Source organism: Canis lupus, chromosome 11, assembly GCF_048164855.1.
Source record: "Canis lupus baileyi chromosome 11, mCanLup2.hap1, whole genome shotgun sequence".
NCBI classification, from domain to species: domain Eukaryota; kingdom Metazoa; phylum Chordata; class Mammalia; order Carnivora; family Canidae; genus Canis; species Canis lupus.
Window position 1 is genome coordinate 33,880,472 of NC_132848.1, and position 22,700 is coordinate 33,903,171.

General features: G+C 49.2%; 1 protein-coding gene across 6 annotated transcripts in view; it reads right to left on the minus strand.

Moving 5' to 3' along the window:
* Positions 1 to 256: 256 nt before the first annotated feature.
* Positions 257 to 22,700, minus strand: part of ABTB3 (ankyrin repeat and BTB domain containing 3) — a 312,444-nt gene continuing 290,000 nt past the window's right edge. For 5 of the 6 annotated variants that reach the window (XM_072844219.1, XM_072844217.1, XM_072844216.1 and 2 more), the window contains 5 exons: positions 20,475 to 20,577; positions 17,755 to 17,836; positions 12,097 to 12,165; positions 10,242 to 10,355; positions 257 to 2,385 (listed from right to left, as the gene is read on the minus strand). In XM_072844219.1, the coding sequence (XP_072700320.1) occupies positions 2,176 to 2,385; positions 10,242 to 10,355; positions 12,097 to 12,165; positions 17,755 to 17,836; positions 20,475 to 20,577 (578 nt within the window). In that variant the 3' untranslated portion in view covers positions 257 to 2,175. Of the gene's footprint in view, positions 2,386 to 10,241; positions 10,356 to 12,096; positions 12,166 to 12,501; positions 13,851 to 17,754; positions 17,837 to 20,474; positions 20,578 to 22,700 lie in introns of those variants that run through there. The other variant, XM_072844218.1, reaches the window with a different exon arrangement.

The following is a 22,700-nucleotide window of genomic DNA, read 5'->3' on the forward strand; positions in this document are numbered from 1 at the left end:
TCAGTGGCCAGGGTGGCAGCACGCAGAGGCCAGACCTGGGGCCCTGGAGCCTGCTTGCGCAGCCAACCTCTAGTAGACAGAGCCGACAGGTGGCGGTTCACTGCCAACGACATGAGCACCTATCTTTTACCTGGTGTCTTCATTTCCCTCGACTTTTTCTGCGGGGCCACCTCGTCCAATCTTTCAACTGGATGAAGCTCTCAGGCTTCACCTGTCAGGTAAAAAGCTCACCCGTACCATACAAAGGATGCGCGGCTTGGGAAAATCATTTAATGACAGAGGAAGCACACAAACCATAACAGAAGCCTGTTGGGAGTTGCCACTGTACAAATCAAAGGGCAGAGGCCCCAAACTAGCATAAGAGACATTCACAGGGAAGTCCGTTGTTGTTAAGGGAGCGTCACACAGCGTTTCTGAGGACACAGAGGAGGTGGGAGGCAGCGGTGATGCCCACATGGGCTGTGTATCTGGAACTCGGCCACCTCTGCAGAGTTTTTCCCCTCTGCTTCTTCATCTGATGAGAGGGCCTGGGAGGTTTGCAAATGACCATGGAGAAGAGAGGCCTTGTGTATCCAAATCACCTAAGGGCCAATGTTGTAGGCAGACGTGGGTCACACGCGTGTAACTTGGCCTTAGTCTTCTGGACAGTGGCTCAGGGAGCAAGTACAATGGATGACAGGAGCTCCTCTAGAGTCTAGGGTCTGTGCACAACTTCCCACAGGCATGCTAGGAAGGAGGTTTACCGATGAAACTTGGCCAACCCCAAAGGGTAAAAGTCATTCTCGTTTCTAGCTAGGTTTCAAATTAAAGGACGAGGAAAAAAAAAAGGCAGCAACTCAAAAATTACTTGGAATATTGTGGCACTTCACCGATCTCTTTTGCTTATAATATATGGCAGAGCAAACGGAACCCTGTCGATATAAACTTTCATTATAGATAACCCTATACTGTACACTCTCAGAATACAGAAAGAATCTTGCCTATCATACATGTTTCATCTTTAAAAATAATCTAACATCGTCATATTCTCTGGCTAGTAGCAAACTATTAACATCTTCTGAGAATACAGAGAAAACTTTGGGATTAATAGTAAATTCTCTGACGTGCGCCCTCCCCACCCCCCATCAGCATCACCTATGAACACATTTCTGCAAAAGCATCCCAGAATCATTGCTAGAGGAAAGGAATATGTTTATAGTTTTCACCAAATGGATTTTTAGCAAGAAGTGATGGAACATTTTTACCTTGGCAAAAATGAAGCACAAACATAACATTTCACTGGTTTGGGCCCATGCAAATGCATGTTTTGATATGTGGGGGTGTTTTATTCTCACCCCGAAATCACGATTAGCATGCACGTTGTTTTCAACTATTGAGTTAGAGATAATTATTGGCAGTGCACCTCTTTTGTGTAACCATGATCACTAAGGCAAGATTATTATTTTACCTTGTATAGAATGTCAGCAATATTTTGTCAGATGCATGTTTATACAGTATAGACCTGCAACTTACTGTTTTTTTTTTTTTAGAAAAAACAACAAAACTGAAAACACAGATCCCTAAACACAATTCAATTGAAAATGAACTGTTAAGCTTTTAGAAATAGATTTTAAACTACAAGGCTGCCCTGTTTTTGTTTTGTTATGAACACTTTAAAAAGTTCCCACCCCTAAAAATTTGCCAAATTATTTCTTCGTTATTGGTAACGGTCTCATGAATTTGCTACCATGGTTGACTCTCCCTGAACTGCAGTGACAAAGGTCCTTAGTGAGAACACAACGCTCTTCAGGGTCAGATGAGTTAAGTTCTCCAACTGTCAACCTGCAACCAGAAAGACCTTTAGTCCTCAACTCATCCATTTGACTGTGGTCCCGGCGACGGGTGTTCAACTGCTCCAGGGGTGCTTTCGGATGAGCTTGGCTTGGCTGCCCCATGTTGACCTTCAAGCTCTGGACCCCACCACAATCTGATCTGCAGACCAGTGGAATGTCCTTTGTTTTTCAACAGGAACACATGGGAGCTGAAATTGCTTATTCAAGAGAAGCTGAGGCAGTAGAGACAGCTCCTTGGCCTAGCCAAAAACAGACGCCAGGTGAACTCTGTATGTGTTTGTGTGAAGCCAATGCAGCAGCAGAACTGGGAAGTCCTCGGGGACCATTCCCTGTCCTCGACGTTTCATACAACAGAACCTTTGGAAGATGACAAGTGGATGGACTGAATCCTGATGGCCAACGTCCTCTGTAAGTCCTGGAGCACATCCTGGCCCGTCCCTTCACCATTTTTGTCATAGAGGAGTTGCTTGAATGCTTCGTTTTCGATGAGGACCATCATGTTTTTGAGGAAGTAGCCTTCACAATATGCTGAGAGCTCTGTGACTCCAAGAAACTGTGGAGAACGACAGGAAGCAGGAGAAGATTATGTTTGTGAAATGCACCCGACTGCCTGCATGCCTAGGAATGGCGAATACCCCCTACTGTAGGTCGAGTACAAAGATGGCCCTGATTCTCTACCCTCTGCTGCATTCCCCCACAGCGCTGGAGTCCATTTCTCCACTGCTTGGCCTTGTGAGTAGCTCAGGCCAACGGCATGTGGCAGAAGTTAAAGTTGCCGATCTTGAGCTAGCTTCAGGTGGCCACGTGGTACTTGGCACTCTGGCCCAGGGCCCCATCTCTGCCATGGGAACAAGTCAGGGGGAGCCTGCTTGGAGGGTTAGTGGCTCCAGGAAACTGAGAGGAGACAGTGACAGAGCCCAGCCAGGGTCAACAAACCCAAGCACAGCTGACCAGCCAGCTGACTTCAGAAGCAAGGCCCGTGGAGACCAGAGGGAACTTCCAGCTGTCTTGTCGACTCATGTGCTGAAGAAGGGCTTACTGTTTTAACCTCTGGGCTTTGCGTTTCTTTGTTGTACTGAAGCTGTCACATGAATGGAGTTACAGACACAGCTCTAAGCTCTTTGAGAATTAACCCATTTGACTCTCACAGCAATCCAGGGTGGGCACTGACTACCCACTCCCTGTGTTTAGGGCAGTGGTGTCTCAACCGGGGGCAATTTTTGCCTCCCAGGTGACATTTGGAAAAGCCTGAAGGCAGTTTGGTTGTCACAACCGGGTGGCGGCAGTGATGTGCACCACTGGCATCTAATGGGTGGAAGCCAGCGATGCTGCTGCTGAACCTCCCACGATGCACAGGACAGCCTCTCCCCACAGCAGAGAATCCTGTGGCACAAGCTGTCAATGCTGTGGTTGAGAAACCTATCTAGAGACGGGGTTCCTCACAGACTAAACCAGTGGGGAAGGGATTGCTGCCCTAGCTCAAGGGCCAAGCAGAGGGCTTGGCAGATGGCAGACACTTAGAATTTGTTGAATGTATGAGCGAACAGTTAACCAACAGACTAATGGGCTAACAGTGAACATTTACTGAGAGCTTCCAATGTGCCAGGCACCTTCTAGGCACTTGACATGCATCATCTCATTGAATCTTTAAGTTTCCTGGAGGCAGGCATATTAGCAGCTCCAATTTATAGATGAGAAAACAGACAAGACAGTAACATACAAAACAATCACACAGTGTGTCAAGGGCAGAACCAGGAATGGAACCCTGGTAATTCAAGTCCTTGGGGCTTTGTGCTTAACCACCAAGGCTCTGCCTCCAGCCTGACACCATTAGCCAGAGGATAGGTATTTAGCCTCATGAGTGAGCCTGGTGGAGGAACTCATGCTTGAGGCACAGAAGTCAATGTGGATGTATGGGTCGGCTGTCTTCAGAGTGGATGCTCAGAAGTTAAGTACTCCCTGAGATGACACCTGCTGCTTTATTTAGATGCTGAATTATCTAAATTATCGAAATGCTGAATCATCCCTAATATCCTGTCCTTTAAACTAGAGATGCACTTTAACTTGTAAGGTGTGTGTGTGTGGGGGGGGTCCAGTAGAATGATAATGAGGCAGAGCCAATAAGGTTGCAGTGGAATGAGCTGGAAGGCTTGGATTCAAGTGGCAGCTTCACCACCTTCTGAATACATGACCAGGACTGGGGTCATTTCACCTCCAGCTTTAGGTTCATCATCTCAACATGAGAATGAGGACATCTGCATCTCAGACTTGTTGGGGTGATTTATGGCATGATTCTGTCATTTGTCATATTTAAGGAAGGCAGGTTAGGAATGTAGCTAAGGGACAGTCTCTGGGATCCCCCCCCAGATTTATGACTTTAGCCACTAGCTGTTGGACAAGTATATAAACCCTCTTTGCCTCGAAATTCCTATTCATAAAATGGGGATGATGAAAATACCTAAGGGGCACTTGAGTGGCTGTTGGTTGAGCATTCGACTTTTGATTTCAGCTCAGGGCATGATCTTGGGGTTGTGAGATCGAGCCCTGCATCTGGCTCCATGTTCAATGCAGAGCCTCCTTTGAGATTTTCGCTCTCCCTCTGCCCCTCCTCCTCTTCTCTCTCAAATAAATGGATAAATCTTAAAAAAAAAAATACCACTGGACAGTCTGTTGTTGAGATTAAATGAGATAATGCATGGCGTGTCAGAGCAATGGTCCATTGTAGTCAGTACTCACTCAATGCTAGTTGTCATTGTAAATGTAAACTATTTATAATTATCACTCTCCTTCTCACCAACTGGTAAACAGTGACCCACATGGACAAAGCAGGTGGACAGGCTGGGATAAAGGGAAATAACTGTATCTATAGAACCTAGCCCAGGGGCACCTGGATGACTCAGTTGGTTGAGTGTCCAACTCTTGGTTTGAGCTCAGGTCATGATCTCAGAGCCGTGGGATCAAGCCCTGCATCAGGCTCTGCACTCAGTGGGGAGTCTGCTTGAAGATTCTCTCCCTCTGCCTTTACCTCCACTCTGTCTCTCAAATAAATAAAAATAAATCTTAAAAAAAAAAAAGAACCTAGACCAGCTAACTGGCCCTTAGAAGGATCAGGCCTGTAACCATGAACTCATTGATGCCATGTGCTAGTTCACTGAGCCAACAGCAACTATATGCATAAAAACCGTGTGCAACCTTGCGCAAGTCAAATCACTTTTCTGTGCCTCAGTTTCCCCAGCTACAAAATGAAAGGAGTGAACCAGAGGGTACCCTGCTCTTTGGCACATATAGGACGCAGATGCACTAGGTAATTATGTGGTCTCTGAGAGACCCAGAAGACGTGGTGAGATTTATCAGGGGAGAGGGCTCGTTACCACCCAACGTTCACATCCTGGAGCTGGGAGAGATCTTAGGAATGCTTTCATTCTTTCAACATGAACCCTGCTCTTAGAGTCACAGAGTACAGGCCCTCACTGTACAGGTGGGAAAACTGAGGTTCAGAGTTGCCTATCTTTGATTCTGTGGGCCCAGAGAGCACCCCCCTTTCCCACCCCTGGCCACTTGCTTTGTACATGAATGTCACTCATCACTAGGTAGTATATGTGGAGGACAAAGAACACAATAAATACCTATATTTCTATTTGGTGATATTTATTCAATAATAACTATGTTACTATTAGATATGATATCTTACATATATTATATATAAAATATAATTAATGACAGAACTAGGGCGGAAACTCTCATCTCCTAGACCAATGGTTGACAAACTGCAGGCCTGTAGGCAAAATATGGCCCACTACCCGCTTTTGTAAATAAAGTTTTATTAGAATACAACCACATCCATCATTTATATATCGTTTACAACTGCTTTTGCATTACTGCAGCAAAGTTGAGGGGGTACAACATCAACGGTATAAACATTTACCTGGCCCTCCACAGTAAAAGTTTGCTGACCTCTGTCCTTAGAGTATACTTTTTCAAGGGCAGAGATTGTATCTTACTAATTTCTTATGATATTCTAATTCTAATATAGTTTCTCTAATGAATACAGTGTATGCTCAATAAACACTAATGAACGAATCCCCTGGTTTCCAAACCTCTGTTCTTTCTAGCACAGTGCATTGTTGAGCTTGCTGCATTAGCTTTGATTCAATTCCAAGAACCAGCCTTCTTTTTCACCCAGGTTGAAAGATACCCTGAAAGAGCCATCAGAAGCTCCAGGGCCCCCTGGGCCCCTCTTTTTTAAAGATTTTATTCATTTATTTGAGAGAGAGAGTGAGTGACAGTGATAGTGAGAGTATGAGTGGGGAGGAGAGGGAGAAGCAGACTTCCCAACGAGCAGGGAGCCCGATGCAGGGCCCAATCCCAGGACCCCATGATCATGACCTGAGCCAAGGGCAGACGCTTAACCAGCTGAGCCACTCAGGAGCCCCATCAGGGTCCCTTTTTCATGACTGAATAAATTGGGATGGTTTTGCCAGGAAAAAAAAAAAAAGATGGCTAAGCCATGCACTTATGGGATGGGCTTCTCATCTCTATAAAATTCCACAGCTGTCTCAAACAATTAGATGCAGTATAGAGGTAATGATGCCAAAAGCTTGTTAACATTTGGAGCATTTTTTTTTTTTTTTTAATTTTTATTTATTTATGATAGTCACAGAGAGAGAGAGAGAGAGAGGCAGAGACACAGGCAGAGGGAGAAGCAGGCTCCATGCACTGGGAGCCTGATGTGGGATTCGATCCTGGGTCTCCAGGATCGCGCCCTGGGCCAAAGGCAGGCGCCAAACCGCTGCGCCACCCAGGGATCCCCATTTGGAGCATTTTTATTAGCATGTAAACATCTGTGTTTCCTGAGGTTCCAAACCAAGACTAGGTTTCTTTCTTTTCCATCTTTTACTAAACTAGCCTCAATTTGTACAATCTGCCAGGAATAGAACCCGCATGGCATGTGACCATTAGTGGTGTTGCAGCATCCAGAGCACAGGGGATGCAGTGTATAGCTAGGGCAGGGGCTGGCCAGCTTTGCCCTGACCTTGATGCAAATATCATGAAGGGCAGACTTGTGCATTGGAAACACACCAGGATGAGGCCTGGGAGGCTGTGGCAGAAGCTGGTGTCTGTAAAAGGCAAAGCTCTGGCTGCAAAGATGCACACACAAAAGAGATAGTTCCCTGCCGTAGGTGTTCCAAGCCCGTAGCACAAATGTATTCCCAGCCTGGGCTCACACTACGTCAGGCTGCATTATTAAATATGAGAGCTATGGAAGCCGCCTGTCAGGGAGCCTGGAGGGATTAAAATGGAATGTAGTCCAGATGACAGGCCAAGGCAAGTCCACTTGTGGATACCAGGTTCACAGGGCACTTTGAGGGTCCATGGTCAGAGGAGGGGAAGAACCACAAGACTAATAATCAGGCTCTCTTCTTGGGTAGAGATACTTTGCTTTCCTGCAAAGTCATCAGTTTAAGATTTTTAAAAAAAATGTGCTGTGTCCTGAGAAAACAGATTTTTATTTATAAATTTATTTTTTATTGGTGTTCATTTTGCCAACATATAGAATAACACCCAGTGCTCATCCCATCAAGTGCCCTCCTCAGTGCCCGTCACCCAGTCACCCCCACCCCCCACCCACCTCCCCTTCCACCTCCCCTAGTTTGTTTCCCAGAGTTAGGAGTTTCTGAGAAAACAGATTTTGGTAAAAACCCCAGGTAACCAAAATACCTAGTGTGTCTGTGTACATATAGGAAGTAGCCTGTAGTTGTTGATTTACTGATGACCAAGCAGATCTTTTCTGTGGATTAGCAATTATTGCACCTATTTCAAAACATTTATTAGGCCAGACAGTAAACACAGGGTTAAGAATTTGTGCTTCAGGGAATGCCTGGGTGGCTCAGTGGTTGAGCGTCTGCCTTTGGCTCAGGTTGTGAACCCGGGGTCCTGGGATCCAGTCCTGTGTCTGGCTCCCTGCAGGAAACCTGCTTCTCCCTCTGCCTGTGACTCTGCCTCTCTCTCTGTCTCTCATAAATAAAACAAAATATTAAAAGAAAAAAAAGAATCTGTGCTTCGGAGTAAGCCAAATCTAGGTTTACATTTCTGGGTATAAACCCCAAAGAACTAAAAGCAGAGACTTCGTCTCCAAAGGGTGGATGCCACCTAAGTGTCCACTGATGGGTGAAGGGATAAACCTAGTGTGGTCTCCCTGTACAATAAAATATTATTCAGCCTTAAAGAGAAATGAAATTCTGACATGGGCTACAGCGTGGATGAACCCTGAGGACGCTGTGCTGATGGCAATAAGCCAGTCACAAAGGGCAAATACTCTATGATTCCACTTACATAAGGTTCCTAGAGACAGAAGGTTAAGTGGTGGTTTCAGGGACCAAGAGGAGAGGGAGATGAGGAGTTAGTGTTTTGTAGGCACAGAGTTTCAGTTTGGGAAGATGAATAGTTCTGGAGATTGGATGCTGGTGATAGTTGCACAGCAATGTGAATGTGCTTCATGTACCTGAAATGTACACTTAAAAATGGTTAGGGACACCTGAGGAGCTCAGCGGTTGAGCATCTGCCTTCGGCTCAGGTCATGATTCTGGGTCCTGGGATCAAGTCCCACATCGGGCTCCCCGCAGGGAGCCTGCTTCTCCCTCTATGTCTCTGCCTCTTTCTCTGTGTCTCTCATGAATAAATAAATAAAATCTTAAAAAAAAAGAAATTGTAAAAGTGGTAAATTTCATGTTATGGGCATTTACTACAATAAAAAAAAACTCCATGATAGCTGTGTGATCTTAAGCAAGTCACTTCACTTCTCTGTGCCTCAGTTTCCTTTTATGACATGGGATGAATGATAGTGTTTACCTAAGAGGGTTGCAGTGAGGGTTAAAAAATGTGTGACAAGTCTGTTAGCACAAGTGTCTGCACACTAAGAGTGGCTGTTGAGTGTTGGTGGGAGACAGAAAACATCTCAAAGGCAGCCTGAATTTTCACAATGAGCAACGAGTGGGTAGTCCCCCTCTATTGTCACTCTACAGCACTGTGGACATGGGAGATGTGTCCTGCCTGGGCTCCAGTTGCACACAAGATGACTTTTTTGTTTTAATTCCTGATCTCAATTCATTTCATGCTTTCTTCTTAGCAAATGCTAATCTGCCTGTCCTGGGCGTGTGGAACAAAATCAAGTGGTTCCTGGACAGAGTATTTGAATTCTCTCAGTCTCAGTATCCCCACAGGTGAAATGAATCGGATGAGATCAGTAGGTTCCCCAAAACTGGAGTTAAGACTGGCATTAGGGCTGACATCACAACAGTGACCCTAGGAGCCTGTGAAAAATACAGGTTCCTGGGGCGTCTGAGTGGCTCAGTCGATTTAAGTACCTGACTCTTGATTTCAACTCGGGCCATGATCTCTTGGTGGTGAGATGGAGCCCCATGTCAGGTTCCACACTCATCTCTGAATCTGCTTCAGATTCTCACTCCTTGTCCCTCCACCGCCCTGAGCTCTCTCACTCTAAAATAAATAAAATCTTAAAAAAAAAAAAAAAAACAGATTCCTGAGCCCCATCGCAGAGACCACTGGGAGTAGGAAGCTAAAGAGCCAGAACTCTACCCCAGGTGATTCTGATTAGGTGCTGGGTCCACCTGACCAGAAGGTCCCTATGGGCATCTCCAAGGCTGCTAACCTGTTCTCAATCTTGGCCATCTCTGCAATCACCTGGGAAGATCTGGAAAATACATCTTCCCAGGCTCCACCCCCAGAGGCAGATTTAATTAATCTTTGCTAGGTCCCGGGCATAGGGAGGTTAAGTGAGTGCCCACTGTACAGCCAGTGCTGGGAACCCAGTTCTAGAACATCAGTGCTCACCACATGTACTCAGAGTTGCCTGGAGGGCTTGCAAAGCCATAGATGGTAGGCCTCATCCCTGGAGTTTCTGATTCAGTAGGTCTGGGATGGGGCTCTAGAATATACATTTCTAACAAGTTCCCTAGAGATGCTGACATTTCTGGATTGGGGAACACACTTTGAGAACCACTATTTCAGCACCTTGCTCTCAAGGTGCGGCTTAGATCAGCAGCAGAGGCTTCACCTGAGAGCTTGTTAGGGATGCAGAACCCAGGGCCCACCCAGGGCCTGCTGAGTCAGGGTCTGCAATGTGATTCGCGTGCATGTTACCATTTGAGAAACAACTCAGTTTTTGAAACTTCCGAGTTCCTGCTTCTGTTGTATTCCGGAGGGGCGAGATGAAGGAAAGGGCACCTTTTCTAGAGCAGGAGGCTAAGCGGGGAGGAATGCAGGCAGCTCGGCCCTCAGTGGGCAGGCCAGCATCAGCTCTCTGCCCCGACTCTGGGACTGTGCAGGGGGAAGCCTGAGCTGCTTCGGTGCATGGCGCATGCTCCGCGCAGCCAGGGTGGGACTGATTACCTTGGCGTGATTGTAAATATCCACACAGTTGTCAGTATTAATGCTCTTTGCGCAGATAATCTCACAGTGTCGCTGCAAGGCCTCCAGCTGGAAAAATTTAGCGGCAGACAGAAGCTAAAAGTCATAAGAAGAGCCTGTTAGAGGTTGGGCGGGGGGTGTGGAAATAAAGGGATGACAGTAGTGGGGAAAATCCTCATCTTCCAGAGAGATGTCCCAAGGAGAAGGGCTGGGTGTACAGGTGTGGGTTTGACACTTCAAAGCACAAAGGCAGATGGCAGAGGGAAGGGGGCTAAAGTGAATCAATTCACATCTATTCTAGCAGGAGGTCAAGCAAAAAAAATGCCTACAGTTGCTATGTCCGGAAATAAGGGGGAACACCGTTAGCAAGACGGATATGGATACAGCTCACTCCTTCTGTTCATCCAGGCGTCCACACAAGTGTCACCTCAGAGAAGCCTCCAGGACCCCCCGCCTCAGGTCACTTCCCTCTATCACTGTCTGGCTTCCTCACTCGGCCTTAGTTGTCCTCTCAGCCCTCCTCTCACCAGACATGATGTCATGCCTGTCGCCCTCACAGAGCCTGGGAGGGCAGGGGTCTCTGTGCCTTTGCATCACTGCTGTGGCCTGGCCTTGAGAATTCAAAGGGACTGCCTTTGTGGGGACAGGGTGGGGAGCAGGGTGAGCTGCTTTGTGACAAGCTCTTCTGCATTATTTACATGATTCATATGTTCATTATTTTGATTTTAAAATAAAAGCAAGTGTGACAAAAGAGTCTGCATCCTCAGATGGTAGCTTGGTCTGCAGGTAGAGAAGTGTCAGAGGAGTGGTCCAGAGAGACAAGAGAGTAACTGTGGCTGGGTGGCAGCGACTGTGTGTGTGTGGGGGCGGGGGGCGATGACCCTGAAAGGGTTCACAGAGCACAGAGGGAAGGATAAACAGGTTCCACAATGAATACACAGCCCTCACGGCACTCACCAAGCGCCATGCATGGTTCTAGGCACCTTATTCTACATAGGAACTCTTACCATCTTAAAAACCCAGTGAGGTAGATCTTGTTATTCTCATTTTCAGGTAAGGGAATGGAGGCTCAGAGAGGTTAAATAATGTCCAAGATCACACGGCTCAGAAGGGGCAGAGCTTGGATTTAAACCCAGTTTGGCCCAGAGTGTGGGTTTTAACCAGCCTGTGGAGTCACCTTTTGAACGACTGATGGTGCTCTGATATCTCTAATCCACTGGGTGCCCCAACCTTCGGACACCTGAACAGGATCCTGGCTCCTTTGCTCAGGATTATCAGAGTGATTTTGGCTTTTGGCTTCTGGTTCAAAGCTCCCAGCTTTGAGTAGGAAAGCTGACAAGGGATCCAATTTTAGGAAGGAGCAGGGCCTCTTGTCTCGGGTGGAAGGGGAAGAGCCAAGGAGCCTCGGGAAGGAGGGATGGTCATCCTGAGCCCTTATAATCAGCTCCTGGCATCTGCATCAATGGACACGCTGTGATTTGAGGAATGTTTTCTGATGACAGAAGTCACCAAGGATAGCTCCTGAGGATAATATCTGAGCCCCAGCTGTGCCTAGAGCTAGCCTCAGCCTCCTCTGTAAACCTCCTTTACCCCACCCCCAAAGCTAAGTAAAACTGGATTTTGCAGAGCTGCTACTGCAAGTGCCCCAAGCACCCTGGCCTTCCAGGAAGGGGCTCTGATGAGGAGCCTGTGGGAAGTCCAAGGAGGCAGGCAGGAAGGACCCCAAAGCCTGCACCCAAACAAAACCCAACACCGGTGCCCCCAGATACTGCCAACACATTCGAGAGCCTGAGCTGACAGAGGTGCTACCTACGTGATGACACGACAGATTCCTTACCTCCATTATCTCGTTGTTTTTAATGAGAAGAGATTCTGGGCCACCATAGTAGAGATACTGCATGACCAACTGGAAGAAAGGACACAGTGTGCAAAGTGTCAGGCCAGTGTCAGCACACACACATAATCCTCTTACAGCCGGGCAATCTACGCGTCCCTCTAGAACACCCGTTCCCAATGTTGCTATTCCCGCTAGCTCGCGGCCTACAGGAGACGTTCCACTCAGGACATTTTTCCTAGCTGCGTATTTTTCCTTAGAGCATGCTGTAACTGGTCTCCCTGTGGTCCTGCTGGGCTCCAGGTGCACCCCCAGGGCCACACTAAACAATTCGGAGCTCTGCTCTCCATCTACAGCTGGCAAGCATGGCTTCCCTTCCCCCTCCCACCCCATCCGGCTGCCCCCAAACACTTGGCTTTAAGAACCTGCACCAGCGGCCATTCCCCCTGGGAGCATATCCCAGTTTGGCTAGAAGATTCTTATTTAAATCCCAGGGGGTGACTCTGGGCTACCAGGGGACCACCTGTTCCTTTTTATAACACAACAGGATCCAGTATGAAGCCGTTAGGGGTCCAGGCTTTCAACGTTTCACTGATGGTGTGAACAGTCCAAACCCTGGAGGCCTGAATGGTGTGGCAAGTCCCAGAGCTTTGCAAACTGGTGTCCCTTTAGAATGAGGCTCCGGGACATGCAGAACTGGCTGTCACCACCTCCCATGAAGCTGTTAATTTTTAGGTGGTGCATATGCTTTCCAAGGGAGCACGGTCCTCTCCACCATTGCCTTCTGCCTGCCTCCTGACACACGGATTACCTGCCTGGCCCCACCGGAGCTGTGTTGAAAACATCTATAGACTGGTTACAGCCCGTCTTTGAGCACTTGTAAAATGAGGCATTGGGATGGGCTGTCCTCTGTGCTCCCTTCAGGCCCCAAAGGTCTGTGACCCACACAGGGCAGTGGTCAAGAGCGAGGACCCTGCTCTGGGGCTGCCTCTATTTTGGACCAGGCCCTGCCACTTAACCACTGGGTGACCTGAATTAGGTTAGGTGCTCTGTGCCTCTGTTTCATCATCTGTAAAATAGGGATGACATTACCTACTTCATGGGGTTGTGATAAGGATTATATGACACGTAACAGGCCTAGCAAGGGCCTGCGCACATGGCAAGAACTCAATAAATGTTAGTTCTTTGATTTTCTGAGGTGGAAAAATCTTTCCCCAGTAGCGCTTCGGCTGCGTACCGCCACATTTTGACTCAGGCCTTTTGAGGCCCTTTGTGACTTATCTCAAGCTACCTTCTGCATGTGTGTTTAAAAATAATACTTTTCTTTAAAAATATGTTGTTTACAGCTTTATTGAAATATATTTCACAAAATGCAAACTGCTTCTGTTTAAAGTGTTTTAATGTCTTCACCATATTGTGCCACCGTCACCAGTGTCTAATTCTGGAACATTTCCAACACCCCCGGGAGAAACCCTGTACCCATTACCAATCATTCCCATTTCCTCCTGGAGCTGATCCTGCCAACCATGGTGGATTTGCCCATTTTGGACATTTCATATGAATGGGATCCTCCAACACGTGCTCTTTTGTCTGACCGCTGTCACTTTGCGTCGTATTTTCAAGGCTCACCCGTGCTGTCATGTATCTCTCCTTCATTCTTTTTGATTGCTGAACGATGTACCACATTTCGTGTATGCATTCATCAGCCCAGGGACATCTGGATTGTTTCCGCTGTTTTGCTGTTATGAATCCTGCTGCTATGGATCAATTTACTCTTTCAGATCTCATCTGTCACTCTGCCCTTCTCTCTCTTTCTAATCTTGACAACATCTGCCTTTTATACTCTGACCACTCCCAACCACTTGCCTTTAACAGAACCTACCACCTCTTTCAGTCCCATGCTTTTGCCCAAACTGTTCCCTCTGGATGCCCTTCCCTTGTCTACTTGTTGAACTTGGCCCCCTCTTTTGGCATCTAGCTCAGGGGTCACATCTGTGAAGCCTTCTCAGATCTCCTAGCTGCAACCCCAGGGTGGGCAGCACATCATCCACAACTTCCCACTAGAGCCTGAGGGCACAGGCAGGGTCTTGTCCATCACTGCATTCCAGTGCCTAGCACACCGCCTGCACTCGGCCGGCGCACTTTAACCAGAAACACGAGTGCTCTCCTCTTTTGTATTTGAGTCTCCCATGGGCTGACTCTGGGCTTCTGTGACTAGCCCCCTGCCGCAGGGATGGCGGTGTGTTGATGGTGGTGGCTGAGACTTTGTGAAATGGTAACACAGCATTACAGGCCATCGCCTCATCCTCATGGGTCACGGGTGTCTAGAATACCATGTCAGGGAATGGTGGGCTCCTGTTCTTATGAACGTCAATGGATTTCCCTAACACCTCTCTTTCACACTGGCCAAACGGACAGTAACAGCAGTAAGAGCCATAGCAAGAACTGCCCCGAACACTGGCCTCTGTATTCACAAAGCCCTGGGCCACCACATTATCTCATTTATTCGAGGTCAGCTGCTGATTTGAAATGCAGCCCCCTGAGTGGATGGAGATCCTGGGGCTAATGGGATGGAAATTGGGCTGTCCCTAGTCGCCTTCAGACTCTGCCAACACAAGCCTTTTCTGCAAGGGGGCAAAATGAACCTTATTAGGCCAAGGGGCATGTTTATGGAGTTGTTTCTCTTGGCAGCTGTCGACCTGCATGAAGCCCAGAGTTAAATGGCATCCTCGGTGGGCCTCGCTTCCAGGCGCAGCCTCAGCCCCGTCTGTCTCGTGCCTGTGTGTGATGTTCAACAGTCTTGCAGGAAGGAAACTCGAAACAGCCTCATTTACTAAAATTTTTCTGTCAGCACAGAAGTGGAGTGAACAGGCCCCTGGGAGCCTCCTTCTGGGTTGGATTCAGCCCTACTTGGCCTATTTCAAGCCACAAATGAGGCTTTTCTTCTTTTATGGGGAAGGGACAGGCACACAGAGAAGTCCCCGGGGCCTGCTAAATCTTCCCCACTCGTTACAGTGACTCGAGGCTAATGTGGCCAGGAAACCTTCCCCAGTCAAGAGCAATTATAGGCCTTGGATTCCGCTGGGCCCGTGCTTTCCCACATCGGTCCCTCAGTCACTGAATGCACAGAGCAAACATTTGCGGAAGGCCTACCACAAGGTTCTCATTACAGGAACTTCCCAATTAGTTCCAGGCTCTATGGAGCAAGTGCCCGCCTCACGAGCACCTGGGAGAGCTGGGGACATGTGCATTCTCCAGCACTTAGTTCATGCTCAGACTCAAGGGGCCTACGTTTCCTTCCTCATGGCTGGGCGAGTCTTTGGGAGGGCCCAAAGCCCCCGTGCCCCCCACTCCCCTTTGGGAGGCAGTCTGGAGATCAGGTGTGGAGTCAGCCAGGCCTGACTCTGGGCCTCAGTGTGGCTGTGATGGGCAGCGGGGGCTTGGGCCACTTCCTTCTCTCCCGGAGTCTGGGTCTGGGTCTGGGTCTGGGTCTGGGCTGTAAGGTGGGAGGAGAGCTCCCTGGAGGCGCAGCTGAGTGAGGTGGTGTACAGCAGCGGTGCTCAGACTGGGCGTCCCTGGACCAGCGGCGGCACCCGGGTGCTTGTAAGGAGTGTAAATTCTTGGGTCCCAGTCCAGGCCTACAGAATCTGGGACTCTGGAAACGGGGTCCAGGGCTCTGCATTTCAAGTGTGGTGTCTTACAAGCACCCACTCTTCCTTCCCCTGCCTGGAGATCCTGCTAACGGTGGCAAATCACTGTGGTGTGGAGCACGCGGGGACAATGGGAGGGAGGCAGAGACTTCAAAACGCTGATTAACCTGATAACCTAGTGCCAGCTGAGGTCAGTGCCTCGTTGGTGGTTGAAGCCCCAGAGACATTTCCTCACTGTTCTCCCACCCCTAATCCTAAAGCAGAGCAGCAATTCTTCACAGAAAACTTCCCACGCCACAACCACCACCGTTCCAGAAAGGGCTGTGGCCACTTTGCTCTCCGTCGGACGTGTGGTGAGGGGCTGGGGTGAGAGGCTGCGTGCAGGGCGTGCCCACGCCCTGGTCCCACGTGGGGGCTCCAGCCTCCTCTTGCTGCCACCTCACCTCAGGGGGTAACTCACCTAGATTGGCTGGCTTTGTCCTAAGAAAGCTCTTTCACCCTTCCCCCAATGCTCAGTCCAAAGTAACCTATTCTACAGGGTCTCATGCTGAGTAGGTGCGTTACCGGCTCAGAAAACAACAACCCACTTAAAATGCTTCCTCGTGTTGTCCTACTTGCTAATCTCTGCAAGAACCCCCGACACAGAGGTGGTAATGAATAACTTGTTAAAAATGGAGAAAATGAGGCTCAGAGAAGAGTGCTTTGCCCATAGTTACTTGGGAAGGATTCCTTCCTTTGAAGTTTCATCATAACCAAGGAAATGCATCTCTAATGGTGGAGATGCAGACACCTCAACAGGCTTTGGGGGCTAGTGTGAGGGCATGGTGGCTCCCTGGAAGCTCTCTAAATAGCAGGATCTGGGGGACCAGGATCAATGGTGGAAGGAAGAGCCACCACCTGGCCTGCCTTCTCCCCTACTTGGCTCAGACTATGTGGTCCCAGGGAGTCTTCAGTCTCCAATATACCTTAGAACCCAGCCAAATAGACTGATAACCACTTTCCCTCAAATGCACCCCATTGCTTTCTACTGCTGTGCCTTTGTTAAATGCTGTTCCACCCCCGGCGGCACCCCGTCTCCACCATCCACTAGATGAGGAAAGGGGCCTTGGAAAGGCTGGTGAATTGCCCAAGGCCCTGTGACAGACACTGATTTTAAACAGGAGGGTGTGGCACTTCAGTCCCAGACTATTCTCTGTCCCCCCAAGGCCAGGTCAGGAGCCTGTCCCACTGCCCCAACCACGATCACAGCCAGCCTTATGTTCCGCACCCCCTCCCCACTCCCCATTATCTCTGAGTTGTCTCAATTCTCTTAGAACACGATTCCCCCATGGGGCCTGAGCCTCAAGCCACCTGTGTGCTCTTCCCAGGGCTGTGCTGCCCCAGCTGAACCACAGTTAACAAGGTCCTGCTCAGAACCCCACAGATTCCAGCCCCAGCCACCCCTCCTAGCCCCCGCCCCGGGCTGATGGGAGGACAGCTCCAAGGGAGCACAATCTCCTGATCACACCAGGCTCAACCACAGCTCCAGAACTTCATCCCTGCTGTTCTCTGCCTAGGATCTTCTAATCCCCCTTTTAAGCCCAAAGCTTCCTACGGCTCCCCAACTTCTCCTTAGCCTGCATTCTTGCAGCTGATGCCTCATCAAGAGGCCTCTCCCATTTCCCTGGTCTGAGTTCCCAGAGCATGTGGACTCCCCCTTCTCACATGCATCCCCACATTATACCCTAAGTGATTAATTACTCAGTCACCCCCTCTGGACTGTGACACCCCAGGGGAGAAAGGTCCTTTATCCTTGTGTCCCCAGGTCCCAGCAGAGTATGAGGCATACAGTAGGTGCTCAATTAATGCTGTAGGGATAAAAGGATAGTGAACTGGAGAGGGTATAAGGAGGGGCCAAGAGTGTAGGGGACAGATGGCTCTGCAATGGCCCATCCACAGGTGGATGACTGCAGGGAAGGCCCAGGGCCCTGTGCCTGCCAGTGTGCTATTCCAGGCCTCGGCGGGGGCTTACCTGAAAGATGGGGTACTTCACATAACCAATCTCTATGCAGGTGCTGTCATTTGTTGGTTTGCTGGATAGGAGTGCTTTGAACCTGAGCAAGGAAACAAGGGAGAGAAAGACCACAAACACATTCATGGTTTGCAAGAAACTCCACTCTGATGAGAAACATAATATCTTGCATCCCCCTCCCCACCAATATATCAACAATATAGTTCCAGATGTCTTCATGCAACTGCCAGCCCAGTACGATACCCTAATCGAGTTTGAAGTTACAACTTTATTTATTATGCTTTCAAAGTTTAAGTAATGTCTCCACGGGACACTGGGGTGGCTCAGTTGTTGAGCATCTGCCTTCAGCTCAGGTCATGATCCGGGGGTTCTGGGATCCAGTCCCACATCGGGGTCCCTGTAGGGAACCTGCTTCTTCCTCTGCCTGTGTCTCTGCCTCTCTGTGTGTGTCTCTCATGAATAAATAAATAAAATCTTAAAAAAAAGTAATATCTCTGCCCAGTGAGGGTCTTGAATTCAGGAGCCCGAGATCAAGAGTTGCATCCTCTTCTGACTGAGCCAGCCAGATGCCCCTGAAGTTAAAACTTTAAAGTTAAAAACAGAGGTTGGGGGATGCCTGGGTGGCTCGGCAGTTGAGCATCTGCTTTGCCTCAGGTCGTGGGTCCTGGGATCGAGTTCTGCATCGGGCTTCCTGCAGGGAGTCTGCTTCTCCCTCTGCCTGTGTCTCTGCCTTTCTCTGTGTGTCTCTCATGAATAAATAAATAAAATCTTTTAAAAAAAATAGTGGTTGGGTTGTCTGGCTGGATCGGTCAGAAGAGGATGCAAGTCTTGATCTCGGGGTCGTGAATTCAAGCCCCATGTTGAGTGGAGAGATTTCATACACATACACATAAAGCGGTTTGAACTGTTGCTCTCGAGCAGGTGCCTGGTACAGGATGAACACCATGTAAATGTCTGTCTGTCCATCCGTAGGACTGCCTCCTTCATGGGGTCCTTCCTGAGTGCAGGCTTCAGGGCCCCTCTGGTGTTCACGGAGCACCCCCCACCCCACACATCCTGTCCCTTCACACCACCTTCACCCCAGGAGGGCAGGGACTCTGCCTCCCTGGCTCCGCCGCATCCCCAGAGCCCACGCCAGCCTGGATCCGCCGCATCGAAGGTGAGTAATCAACACCTGTGGACTGCCTGCCTACCTCCCTACTGACGACCACTCACTGGGTTTTCCATGCGCTCTCCTATGATCGACAAACCTGTAAGCTCCTAGCAGGTGGAGACCCAGTCCGGGGAACACACGGATAGTCAACACGTTTAGGAATAAGCTGTGTCTCTTTTCTTAAGCTTTTAATTTTGAAATAATGATAGATTTGCAGAAGAAGTGTGAAGACAGTACAGGTCTCCCATACGCCCTTCGCCCAGCTTCCCCTGGTGTCCGCAACCCACACAGCCATGGTTGTCAAAACTAAGAAATTCACATTGGTATGACATCTGTCCTACATTGTAATGGAGAACCAAGGAAAGTACAGTTTTGTTTTGTGTGTGTGGTGGCAAAGCAGACATCTAGGGCTTGTATTTAGTCTTGGGGGGAGGCAGCGGTGAGGCCAGGGTGCTTTTAGGAACCCAGGGAGTGTTGGTCACACATATTCATCAGCAAATATCCTAGAAGTGGGATCGGTCCTGGGTACCCACTGTCCTCATCCCTCTGCTTGCTCTGGCGGCCTCCTCATTCAGCATCCTCCTTCCCCGGTTCCAGTTCAGGTCTCTGGATAATGTGGTTCTAAATGGCCAACTTATTTCAACTCAAATCGAAAGGACAAAGGGCAGTAGCAAAGCTGGAAGGGAGTGGGGTATGCCACTGTCAACTCCATAGTTAGGGAAAAATCAGGTTCAAGATGTGTGTCTTCGGGGTGGCTTATGCCCGAGTTCTGGGAAATCTGGAGAGCAGGTTTGTGACGTGTCAGGCTGGACACTGTGTGAGGACACTGGGCCGGGGAGCTCAAGTCCAGCCCACACTCTGCTCTGAAGCTCTGCACCTGGAATACACTCCATCTGCCTAGGGGAATGAGTGCTCTTGCCTGGGTCATACAAAGGCACTGCTGCTGATGCCAGTGGCTGCTCTTGAAAAAATTGTAAAAACATAACAGAAAATTTACCATCGTAACCATTTTAAGTGAACAGAAATGTTAAGTATAGTCACACTGTTGTGCAACCAATCTCCAGAACTTACTTGGTACCCACTACACAACAACTCCCCCACTCTGCCCTGGCCCCAGCCCCAGCCCCAGCCCCAGCTCTAGCCCCAGGCAAACACCATCCTACCTTCTGTCTCTACAAAGCAGACCACTCTAGGAACTGCCTATAAATGGAACCATACAGTATTTGCCTTCTTGTGACTGGCTTATTTCTTTGCATGATGTTCCCAAAGTTCTGTTGTAGCATTTGTCAAGACTGCCCTCCTTTTTAGAGTGAAATAAAATATGTATATACCATATTTTGTTTATCCATTCATCTATCGATGGACTCTTGGGTGGCTCCTACCTTGGCTCTTGTGAACAATGCTGCTGAGAGCCTGGGAGCACAGATGCCCTCTGCCCTTGAATTCTTGATTTTGAAAAGATAATCTTCCAGTCCAGGGAAGGTACCACCAAAATTGAATTTCAGAGAACAGTAAGAACAACAGCTACACGCATAATTCGGCTGCTTTCGATATGGACGGTACATACCTGGGAGAGGCTGTGAATAGCAGGACTTTGTGAGCATAGAATGGTCTTCCTTCTACCAGAAAGGTGACATCAGACATTTCTTTGTTGTTGAGGAAATGAGGATCTAGAATAGGAAGGTGGAAAAGGATAGCTTTAGTAGAAAGAAAGGTGAAGTTTCCATTCCTCTTCTGGGAAGTGCATAGAAGAGCTGACAGGGAAACCATGGTGACAAAATATTCACTGGTGGGACAGTCACCAAACCAGGGCCAGAGCCAATCGAAGGAACACTCAAATCACTGAGGTTCAGTTTGGCGTAGGAAATCTTCCTAGCTCACTTGGGATTGAAAGTAGCATTTCCTCAGGGGAGACTCATCCGCTGCAGCCTGATGCAGAGGACTTTGGAGTGTGAAAGGTAAAGGCGCGCACTTTACCTTAGAGGCAAGGTAAGAGTGCCTCTAAGAGTGCCACCCCATCCCCCCACCTTTGCTCCTCCCTGGGCTCAGTGCTTTCCCTGCCTGATGGAAAGGCGGTGAAGCACTGGCCCCCTTGGCACGGCCCAGGTGATTCAAAACCCACACCCTTTGCTTCCAGAATCAGAGGCACATGAGCCAGTTCCCTGCTCTCATCTCCACCGATAACAAAGAAGGTAGAGCCAGCGCTACGTACTGAGCACCTAGGACGTGCCAGGCACCGTGCAAGCTGGCACATACACGTGCAAACGTGTTCAGTTCCAAGAGATAGGGACCCCTGCCAGTGGTGCACTTAGGGAAGCAGGCATGCAGAGGCACAAGCTAGTGACAGGTGGAGGAGTCAGGATTTGAACTCGGGCTTTGGGATTGGAGGGCCTCCATTGTTAAGCAGTAGGATCCCACCCAGATCCCAATGTGCCTATCATTTTAGCCACGGAGACCTGGGGCTCCTGAAGGGGCCAGTCTGTCCTCAGCTCAGCACTTCCGCTGGTTAGGAACATCCACTAAGATCCCTGCACCTACTGGGCTTGGGCCTGCTGGGGTCCTAAGTCAGTCTGGACCCAGGTAGAGGGCAAGGTGGCTCTAACCTCCAATGGGGCTTCCTCCCGGGGCAGCCGCCTTGAGCCCACCTGAGCTGCAGTGCCCGGGAGGAATGCAGGAGACTCTGAATGGAAGACTGCTGCCCTAGGGCGTCTGCACCCAAGCAACCGCGTCTGAGATGTGCTGTGTTCTCAGCTCATGTGAAGACTCTTTCTGCACAATGTGTCTTGCCTGTGCCTCCGGCCCGTGAACGGCACCAGCATCGGCCTGCTGCCCAGGCTGGGGGTTTGAAGGCAAAGGGCTCCTTCCTCTCCTGGGCTACCCAGACCTAGTCTATCCCAAATACGGTCCTTTCTTCCTCCTGTTTCTCGGTTCTCCCACGTTTCTCCATTCTCATGCCACTGCCCTCGCCAGGGCCACGTGGTCTCGTCAGGTCTCCAGGCAAGAGCTTCTGTTGGCTCTGCCTCCACTTGGCCTCTCAACCCGATGGTCTACCTCACCACAGTCTTTCTTCCTAAAGGCAGATCTGATCATGCCCCTCTTCTGCTATAAACCTTTCCATAGCTCCCCGGTGCTCCTGGGATAGAGTCTAGACTCCTCAACAAGGCTCCTGGTGACTGGGCTCCTGCCGCCTACTCCGGCCTCTCCCCACTCACATCCCCTGCCAGCCTGCCTGTGCTCTTGAGTCGCACCAGTGCTGCAGGCTCTCACCTCTGGCCTTCACACGCTGTTCCTTCTACTCAGGACACTCTTCCAATTCCTTCCAAACCTGGCTTACCCCACGTGGTCTTCAAGCTTCAGTGCAGACACCCTCCAGCCATAACCCTTGCCTGATTCCCCCTCCTCAGACTGACCGAGCATCCCCCACCTGTGCTCTCACAGCATCTGTACTGCACCCTCCTCCCCTATATGTCCTCTTTTGCTACCGTGTATCCACTATGTTATCTTGCCTCCTGGAGTCTGCACGCTTGGGAGGTCAGGACCTTGTCTGTTCTTTCCACATCCTTGCTCTGTGTCTAGAACAGGAAGGTGATAACACACAAGTAAGAGCATGGGCTCTGAAGCCAGAAATCTCAGCACTGTGACCGTGGGCAAGTTAATTAACCTCTCTGAGCCTCTGTTTCCCCTTCTGTTTAATGGGAATGGTAATATCCACTGTATACCTACATCAGAGTTTCAGTGAGCATGGAATGAATTTTTGCAAAGCACTTAGCAACCTGGCTGACACACAGTACTC